Source organism: Pelodiscus sinensis, chromosome 3 (assembly GCF_052426305.1).
Source record: "Pelodiscus sinensis isolate ZL-2025 chromosome 3, ASM5242630v1, whole genome shotgun sequence".
Classification (NCBI taxonomy): Eukaryota; Metazoa; Chordata; order Testudines; family Trionychidae; genus Pelodiscus; species Pelodiscus sinensis.
The window spans coordinates 182116609-182127500 of NC_143054.1; the positions used below are offsets into that span (position 1 = coordinate 182116609).

A 10892-nucleotide genomic window follows, 5' to 3' on the forward strand; every position below is an offset into this window, starting at 1 on the left:
TCTCCCTTCAACTTCCTGCAGTGTAGACAGCGCCAAAGGTCAAGTTAAGGAACTTCAACTTCAGCTATGCAATTAATGTAACTGAAGATGCCTATCTTAATTCAACCTTATCCTGTGTAGACATGCCCTTAAGCAATCTGGCAAGTGTCTATACCTGCAGTAAGAATAGTTCTTACTGTTCTATCTAAACCTTGCCATTGAGAAAATTCAGTGTGCCTGGCATTTCTGGGGATTACATTTAGTAACAATTATGGTAGGGTAACAAGTATCAGAGGGGTATCCGTGTTAGTCTGAATCTGCAAGAATGAGAAGTCCTGTGGCACCTTATAGACTAACAGATTTATTGGAGCATAAGCTTTCGTGGGCAAAGACCCACTTCGTCAAATGCAGGTGGGCAAAGACCGTGTTAGGTCTTGCATCTGACGAAGTGGGTCTTTGCCCACGAGAGCTTATGCTCCAATAAATCTGTTAGTCTATAAGGTGCCACAGGACTTCTTGTTGTTCTATGCTAGAGTAGAAGCCTTTCGTGTTATGTCTAAGGTTACGTCTACACTTGCTCCCTAGTTTGAGCTAGTGATGCAAATGTAGCCAACTGAAATTGCTAATGAAGCAGGGATTTAAATATCCCGCGCTTCATTAGCATAATCTCGCCCACGCATTATTCCGCTCAACAGCTTATTCGAACCAGGATGTGCACTCCAGGACCATTCGTTCGAATCAAACCCCTTGGTTCGAACTAACATTACTCCTCATTTTTCAATTTTGGTCGGCTACATTTGCATCCCTAGTTCGAACTAGGGAGCAAGTGTAGATGTACCCTAAGCAATTTTATGGTGCTATGTCACAAAAACTTGAGAGGAAATAATTCCATGTTATTAGTAGAAAGTATTTAATAACCTTCCTCTATTCCCATAATTTGTAATAAGCATCAGCCCACCATGTTCATCAGCACCAAGGCTGTATGACTTCTTGGCCAACACAATTTGGATTTGAATACTAGAAACCAAATACTGCATGTACAATTCCCATCAGTGGGAGGGTTATAACATTTTTGGCCCTTTTTCACATACATGGCAGACACCTGAAAAACAGAATTTGCATTTATTGCCTCTGGACAACATGGAAGAGAATGAAAATCACAACATTGTATTAAAGCAGTGATGGGCAACCTGAGCTAGTGAGTGGGCCACATGAGTGCCCTCCTTCAGCTCAGTGGGCTGCAAGATTGTTGTAACCAAGACGGTCTCCCTGGATAGGATAGTTTTGCTAACTGCGCTTCTGTACTTATAATTTGTGCGGTGTTCTGATTAAAACATCCAGTGTTTTTATTGGATGCACAGGAAGCACACCGTACTCACAATGTTGTGTGCAATCAGCATGCACCTCACTAGCCCTTGTTTTACGTGCATGTCACTTTAATACCACCAGTAAGGAAAAACCTACGCAGACAGAAACCAGCGGAATCTGGCAACCATGCACATGGGCAACAGTAAACAATAAGTCTTAGGGGTCACACATAGACTCCCAATGGGCCGCATGTGGCCCACAGGTGTGAGGTTGCCCACCACTAACGTATAGTGTTGAAATTCCACTCGAGCTGGTAGTCTAAGGAGGAAATCATCTGCTGCTCATTGTGGGATACCAGATTAAATTAAATGGGAGCTCACTGGTTCTGGCATCTAAATTTCATCACCGCTAAAGGAACCATTAAGGTAAAAAATGAGTAACCATATTTTTGCTTTTATTTTGTAAAGGTAACTCCACCCTGGTCTAAAAATAGTTGTATTATTTTGTTCTTCATGAAAGGAGACATTTAAAGGAACATTTTTTTAATTTATCAGAACAACCAAAATTGTTGGTATAGAGCCTGGAAGCAAAAATGTGGTGCAAATATTAATATATAAAGTCCATTTATGCCTGCAATAATCTGAGAAATTTGGAAAGGGTGCAGAGAGCAAAGAGGAGAAGATACAATTCTTGATCAGTGGCCATAGCGACAGTAATTTATAGCAGTATCATTTGAAATATCACACCACCCTGCTTTCATATCAGCCAATCTTGAAAAAGAAAATATATTCAATAGGTGGCATGCTTCATCTTGTCACATATTATCCACCATTTTCAGCTGCTCGCTCCCAGATGAAGCTCCAGACATCAACAGCACAGCTGAATCTAACGATATTCAAAGGCAACATAAATGTCTACCGTAAGGAGTTAATGCAATTCTAGGGTTGTTGGCACAAAAAAGAAACCAAGTTGTAATAAGCCAATACTAAAATCCAACAACCAATTAGTCGGGTATTTCACTGGCTCACTAGCAGGACAACACAGACACTAAAAAATCAAAAAGTTAAGATGAACAATGCATTTTCTTGGCAACATAAAAAGTTCTGAATATATAGCATATTAAGTAGAATAATCGCAAAAAAATCAAAGAAAAATCCCATTTCAATTCACTTTTTTCTTGAAATGAATAGTTATTTGTCACCTTCAAACACAAAACTAAATATTGTCATTGACAGAATTCAGGTATTGCTATTGGCTATTTAGAGTACCTAGCAGGATGTGATGTGAAACACAAATCAAAATGAATTGTGGTTTTTGTTGTGTTAGTTTTTTAAAATCCTGTTCACAGGTTCTAACAGGATACTATAACCATTTCGCTCATTGGAGATAAACATGGCTTAACAAGTGGCCAATTTTATGCTTGCTTTTTGTTTGTTTTTCCCAATTTCAGTACTTGAAAATTATATAACCTGGGTGTTTCTTGATTCCTAAATCAACATAATTTGAAAGCAGGATTTAAGTAAGACTTCACAAATGTGTTAACCTTTCTGCATTTTATTATCATGAGACTGTCTTTAAAAATAAAATACAACACAGACAAATTGCTTGCACATTGAAAGCTTTTCAAACTAAAACCAAAGCTAAACTGTCTAATTTCCACATATCTTGCTCATTTCAGACCATTACAGCATGTTGGATTGAGTAACAGAAAGAGCTTTTTAATTTGGTTCGTAAAAGTGAACTGCAGCATTTTAAAAATAAATACAAAAATGGTTTAAATCCTAACTCTTTTAACAGTGGATATGTGCAGACTTTAAAATTATGAATACATTTTAATACAAAGTACTTGAAAATCATTTCATCTTTAACATACAGCTCAGGACCTGAGTTCAAGGTTCTATGTTTCTCCTGTGAGAGCTGATTATGGAGCATATTGTGCATTTTTATATGAGATTTCTTTTTCTTCCTGTAATGAAAACAGCGAAACCTTGAGGTTTTTTTTGCTAACAAGCTGCTGTGCATTATTTTCCCCACTCTGCATACAGACACAGGAAAGGGTTCTGTGCAGGCTGGTCCAACAGTCAACTTCCTGTCCTGAAAAGTACTATCACTAAAACTGTCTTTACAAGGCATCCAAAGTGCCACAGGACAGGTGTAAAAGCAGCATAGCTTCATTAGTTTCAGGAGTGCTACACCAATGTCAACAGACTCCTCTGATTTATACCAGCTCAGAATATAACTCCAATGTACAAATGACTGTAATATAGATGGTCTTACACACACTGAAGAGGAGCCTAGTGCTTCATTCCAGCATGAGGTGTTTGTAAATGGAATCAGCACTCACAAGGTGAGACATGGAATCCTGAACTCAGTTCTTAACAGTTACTAAAGCTTGCAACATAGTCGTTACATATATTTATAATTTTAAGGCAACACATGAATTCTGCAAATTACTTAAAATCGTAAAAATGGATTTTTTTAAATTCCTTCATTAAAAAAAAAAGAATTTAAGAATTTCAACTCAATAGGAAACTACTGTATCACTTTTACCTCTCTGTCCAGCCAAACACAATCAGAGCATCAGAGCATCGCTTGTATTACTACTTACTTGAATTCCTCCTAGAGAGAGTAAAAATACCTATCCACTTTGAATGGAAGCAACAGGCCCCCTTTCCATTCTTAGTTACACTGGTATAAACCCAGAGCAAAACAAGTAACTTACTCTGGATGTGTACTGCTGTGACCAAGTTATAGGTGATGGCCCAGTGTTTCCACAATGTTCTGAAACAATCTGTGAACTGAGATTTGTCTGCTCTTGGCATGTTAAGTGACATGTAAAAAAGTCACAAAATCTTGTAAAAGTTTTTCAGGTAAGTATGTATGTAGGGATGTATAGAAGGTACTTTATTGATTTAAAGGTTTACAGCCATACAGTACTGTTACCAGCTATTCTGTAAATATATATTTAGGGGGTCCAATTCAGTACTCTAGGGGAAAGAGAAGAGGTACTCCACTGCTTAGTGGTCCAACTATGCAATGGAATAAAACCGAGCCACATCTTACATTCTGGAACAGCCATGCTAGTAAGAACACAGCTGAGATCCTGATGTGGAAATGGTTGGAGGCTGCTGTGGGAGAAGCCAGCCACTGATGAGAGTTAATTCCTTTGCACATGAGGCATATTCTACCAAAGATGTAGGGCATGCTGTTTCAGTGCTTGGAAAATTCCTTTGTGAACAGGTGCAGAGCAGTGCACAGATATGGCACAAAGTGGGTGTCCCTAATAATGGTATGGGGGTTAATCTGTTTGCTGATTACACCGCCCATCAGAGCCTGATCAATGATGACCATACAGGAGAGGGAGGTCTGCATACCATTATTCAATGTATTATCCTGCCTGTATTTTCACCAGCTGCATTTGCTCAAAGTTGGACATAAAGGGTACGTCTTACGCTACAGGCTTTTGTTGCCAGAGGCTTTGTCAACAGATACTGTCAACAAAGCTTCTGTCGAAAAAGAACATCTAGACTGCATCCAGTTCTGTCGACAAAGCAAGCCGCTTTGTCGACATGAGAGTGTAGATGCAAATGACAGTGTAGATGTAATAACTCCTTCTGTCGACAGAACTCTGTCAACAAAAGGTGTTATTCCTTGTAGAATGAGGTTTGTTGCTGTCGACAAAACTGCCGAGTTCTGTCGACGTTATGTAATGCAGATGCAAGTAAGGTATAGTTTTGTCGACAAAAGTCCACTTTTGTTGACAAAACCCTGTAGTCTAGACGCACCCAAAGTTTGGATTTCAGGAGAAGGGCCATGCCTATTGATTAATCTCCTTGCCAAAGTCCCCCCAGGAAAGAATGGAGGGATCCCAGCAGGGACTGCTATTGTGCAAAGTGTACTTCTAACAGTTCTGAGCTAATTCAGCTGCAACACAGACGCTGCAACTAGTTTAGAATGTGGACAATAGGCTTGAAATGTTGACATTTTTGCCATTGAAACAACTCAGCCTTGTCCTTACACTAGGCCTGTGCTAACAGCATCTACAGGACCAGACTAAATGCAAAGAATGCAGAATCCACATGCATTCTGGCAGAATTTATCAGGAAGCACAGCATATTTGGCCTGCTTCTGTGGCTGCACAGATGCCATTACTTTGTACCCAATGGGGCCATCAGAGAGTGTGTAACATGGAATATTGATCCTGGAAACTGTAACACCTCAGAAGCAGTAACAGTCTGTGATATCAATCCCTACTGATACGTTACCCTCCACAGATCACGAATAGTCGATTGACATGTCTCCATTAATACAATGATGTGCACAGATGCTCATGCCCTCTGCAACTACTAGTCTAGAGTCCTTTACAAAAGTTGTGTTACAAAAGTGACTGTGCTTGTGCTATAACCACTTTCCCAAACAACATACCATTAATATTTTTTAATGATTCAAAGAGGCAACTATTTTATCTATATTGCAGTTTCATGCGCAAAATAGTCACCTGGCCAAATTTTGACATTCAGCTTGGAAAAATAAATAAAAACGCAAATAACAATAATTAATAAATACAAATAAATTACTTTCTCACCTGACCTGAGACCCAGCATGGTAAACTTCTACCAGGTATACATTTTAGGATGTTTTTTAATGAGACTAAAATGATGGCACAGCTGTCCTGCAACAGCAGGTCTTAATCAATAAAGGTATCACATCAGCACTAGGCCTGATCCTATAACCCTTACTCATAAGTGGTCATCACAGAATTTACTGAATTCAGTGGTATAATCCATGGTCCCAACTTAGGAACATACATACACATGTATGTAAGTCCCTAATAGTCATATTCAAGTAAAACAGAGCACTCACATGCACAAAGTATTTAAACACTTTATGAAATTCAGCAAGATTTGAGCACATGCTTAAAATAAGCATGTGGCTAACAGCTTTCCAGAATAGGGCTGCTTCCAAAAATAAGGGCTAACCATCACAAAGATCAGTCAATTACCACAGGTCTTGTAGGCTTTTTTTTTTTTAACTTTTCTTGGAGCTTACAGTATCACTATAGTGAAATTATTATTCTACCTGGAAACAGTTAGCTTTTTGGACAAACAATGACAAATTAAAGTGTGTTACAATCATCCCCCCACCCCCCTCTCCCAACCTCGAAAATACATATTTTAACAGCAGAAATACAACACAGTAGGCAGTATTCAATGGTATGCAAATGATAAATTAGACAGTTAGGGGACCCCCCCACACACACTTCAGCATTAATAAACATTCACACTAGCTCTACATTAATTATGGTGCTGCATTAATTATGCTTTGAATTTTTAGTTTTCTTTGAAATGTATGCCATCTTTAGATGGATAACTTCTTGTGTGTATGTGGGTTTTGATTTCCTTTTTAATCTCAACAGTCTGTTTTATGCAGTGGATATGGTACTACGTCATACCAGCTGTGTGGTTCTTGTTAGCATTAAAAATTAAAGAGCAAACAAAATCTAAACCTCCAATGTTTCTGATGTCAGTTCTCACCCACCTTCCCTCCCCCTCCCCCATTTTTTTGGCTAGTTATAATGTTAGCCACTTTTTTAAAAGATGGTGTGTAATGTATAGAAACAACAGGCTGGGTTCTCCACATTGTAGCAACATATGCTCAAGAGGGCCTTTTCCAAATGGCGTGGAAGCTAGTCAAAGCCATTGTTGATTGATAAGCCCTTGACGGTGGGTTACTTAAAAAAAAAGTGTTTTTACTCTATTAAAAATATATATAAGATAGTCTTGCAGGCAGGCAGGAGGAGCCTGTTGGATGCTGCCTTTGGACGGTGATGTCTGAAATTATTGTCAGAACGCATCACAAAACTAGCAAGAGAACGGACCACATTCAGATGTCATATACACGGTGCACATTCCCCCTGTGCTTCACATTCTCTCAGAACTTAAGCGGCCTCGAGCTTCCATCCGAAAATTGCCACACGTCACGAGTTCCCTGGGCACTACGCCAAGTGGGGGTGTGTGTCGAACCTAGAGAAAGGATGGGGACAGAGGAAAAATAGGTGTAACACAGCCCAACAGGTAAATTCTTCCCCCTTTTTTTAAACTTTTTTTTTTTAAACAAACTGCAACTTGAATTACCAAGAGTATGTAATGCAACAGACCCCAGGTTTATGATCTTAGTACTTCTGCCGTCCCACCAAAAACTCACAAATTCCCATATAGCACATGCACAGAAATATTTCAAGCATAGTGAAAATACACACAGCGTAATTAACACTCCAAGGGGCAAATCCTCCAGTTTTCACTAAGACTTAACCCAGTGAAAACACTGAATGACTCCAGTATTCCTCCCCCCACCCAACAATCCTGGGTCAGCAGCAAGAGCACAGCAAATATTTTTGAAATACCACAAACTGTACAGTTTGAAGAGACTGAATTCGATTGCATTACAATAACGGTGCGACTTATAGGGTGTACTGTACCTGGTGAAGATGTGAAATAAATGCTTGAGCCCTACAGGCCTGATACAATGTTCACTGAAGTAAGTGGAAAGTGTTCCATCAACTTCATTGGCATTGGGTCAGGCCCTAGCTACACAAGATGGGAAAAGAAATGTTTCCCTACAGCTGGAGTATGGAATGCAGGCGGCATAAAGGCCAATCACCTATTATACAATGTACTAAAAGAAACTGCAAATGGCACGCTCTAGAGCCTGCATGCACAACCTTTAGCACCAGAAGAACCAGAGATGCATTGATTAAGATCAATCTATATATACCGACCACTGAGTTTGTTTCTATGGAAAGTGCCTCATAGATGTTTATCTATGTAGTTGAAGGGCAACTCGTGAGCTACTTATCAAGATTTTTTAAAATGGTCTGATTTATACCAGATGAGAATCCTGTTCTATGTCTCTGAATTTAATACATATTAAAATGACAATAAATAAACCTGAGTTTCTCAAATGAGCCTAAGTAAGTCAGGTACCTAGGATTTTCAAAAGCACATGATTTAAAAGGGCAGGTCTGATTGAAAGTCAATGAGACTTGTGCTCCTAAGTCACTTACATGGTTTTGAAAATCCAGCCACTAACTCTTACAGACTTTCAGTACTGATGAGTTGGGCATCCAACGTTCTTACACTCCTTGAGAAATGCCAGTCAAAATATATACATCTGGATTTGGGAAACTGTCGCTTCCTTTCATGAAACAATGATGTGCCTACTCACAGGCCATAATTTCCCCACACTTGCACGTATATGGTTTCCAACCTTTATAGGGAAAAGAACCAAAATACCAGCTGGTATCTTTTTTCTTTTTATACAAACTCACTTTGATAAACCCTGAAACTATCTTATCAGATATGCCAAAGCCTTCTGAATGTCAAGCGAAGACATGATATCATTTATTCCTGTATTTATCTCAGCTCTTGGGAAAAAATATGAAACATCTGTAGCCTCAATTTTTGCTATTGTTTCAGTCTCTTCATTATACAAATCACTCAATTTGGAGGATATTAAATACTAATGGCAAAGGCATCTGTGAAATAAAAACACATTCCTCTTCTCAAGTTGATTGGTTTTGATAAGTTATCAACTGTGATGCTATTACTCAAATACTGTTGTTACTTATCGAGACACCTTTTCACAGAGAGTTAAATACAAAAAGTTTCTTGGGACAGTAGGTCATGCTTGTATGGAATGTTACAGCAGCTTAAGAACACATTATGGATGCCATATAAATTTATTTCAGGATTCTAACAAACTTGAACAGGCCTCAATGGTTCATGGTTTTATAACACCATTAATTTATCACACGGTTAGAAAATGTCACATTTTGTATTACTATTTTTTCTTTAATGTTCAGGCTACAACATGTTGTCATTTCTAAGTTATGTTCTTGTATGGCTAGTTTTTGAAGCTCCAGTTAGTTTAGATGACACTATATAATCTTTTAATATAGTGAGGGGTTCTCAAATACAGTGCTTGTGCTGCATGTGTTTAAGTTGGAAGTAAAGTAATGTGCCCAATGGATGTATCTACCTTTGCGATATAGGTGTATAAATAAAGTGTGTTATTGCAGAATTTAAAAAAAAATCCATAACATGTTTTTCAACTGTAATTTTTTGCTATATGTACTGTGTGTGATATACCACCTGTATTCCTAGACAGATAGCTAGATATAGACACACAATATTTTATATGTTTAACATATTATAATGCAACTTATAATGAAAATGATTACTACGTATCTGTGCATTAGAATTCAACTTACAACAAAGATATTGTTATGATTGCTTCATAGACAGAACAATTAAAATAAGTCTTGTATATAAAATCTCTACTGCAGTACTAACAACTACTATAAAAACAGTAAGAAAGAGAGAGCGACTGAACTCTTTATGGACATTTAACGGTACTGAATCAAAAATCATGTTCTTAAATTGAAGCAAAGTATCAGTCTAGTACCAGTACCTCGAGTTTAGACACAAGACTATATGTCTGACACATAAAGATCATAACAAAGTACTGCTTTGTTTACAGTTGTCTCATTGTCAACATGTTCATCTTCTTCCTCTCCATCATAAAAACTACTGTAATGAATATCTGTTATTACTCGAGGGGCAGATTCTGATCTCAGTTCCCCTAGTGTAAATCCAGGGTCATTCCATTTAGGGGCTCAGTCCTGTACAATACTAAGTACTCTAGCCCTAATCCAGGAAAGCACTGAACCATGTGCTTCACTTTAAGCATGATTAGTACAATGGGATGACCTGTGTGCTTAAAGTGAAGCACTTGCTTAAGTACCTTGCTGACCTGAAGATGTGTTTAGATACATGAGTGGATCCAAACCAAAGTGCTCAGCATCTGGCAGTATCAAGTCCCAAGTCAATGGGATGACTCTGAATTGACACCAGTGGAACTGAGACAAGTATCAGCCCCCCAATTTATCGTAAATATTTTTCAACCATTTTTCACACCTGTTCAGACAGGGTGGGTAATAAGTTTCATCTCTCCTGTCCTTACATTAAAGGGATCTTTATTTGTCTCTCTTAGAAAAAGAATACATGTTACTTTTTAAAGCAAAAATGCCCTCTAAGGAGACGCTGGGCAAAATACAGGCAACAAATGATGCCATCACAAGAAGACAACATAGCAACTTTAGGGTTTTACAGAAATATTTTAAAATAGTAATATTAACTCCATTACACTAGGAACAGCAAGAGACAGTATCACAGAGGTATGTGTTTTAATAATGTAAATAGATGCTGCAACATGCAGTATTTATAAAACTGACAACATATACAGACCTCTAAGGAGAAAAGAAAACCTGAGTCCAGATTTGAAAGACAATGTAATACACAACATTTCATAAACTCGTAGGTGATACAGAATATAATGAAAGGGGAGTTCCCACCCGATTTCTTATCAACCAGTAAAATGTTGCAAAAGAGGTTGCTGGAGTTTTAGATCCAGATTAGACTGATCTTGAATCCGCAGGGCGTAGCACAATGCATCTCACAGAATCAGCTTCTGTACATGCATGCACATGAGCAGTGGCTGATTTCACTATTTATGTCACTGGCAGAAACAGTCAGTCTGCATGCCTG

At 38.3% G+C, this 10892-nt stretch overlaps 1 protein-coding gene across 4 annotated transcripts in view; it reads right to left on the bottom strand.

The window, feature by feature from the left end:
- Nucleotides 1-446: 446 nt before the first annotated feature.
- Nucleotides 447-10892, bottom strand: part of BCL11A (BCL11 transcription factor A) — a 106052-nt gene continuing 95606 nt past the window's right edge. For 2 of the 4 annotated variants that reach the window (XM_075925528.2, XM_006122154.5), the window contains exon 4: nt 447-7310. In XM_075925528.2, coding sequence (XP_075781643.1) covers nt 7209-7310 — 102 coding nt within the window. In that variant the 3' untranslated portion in view covers nt 447-7208. Of the gene's footprint in view, nt 7311-10304 lie in introns of those variants that run through there. The other 2 variants (XM_014573141.4, XM_075925527.2) reach the window with 1 other exon arrangement.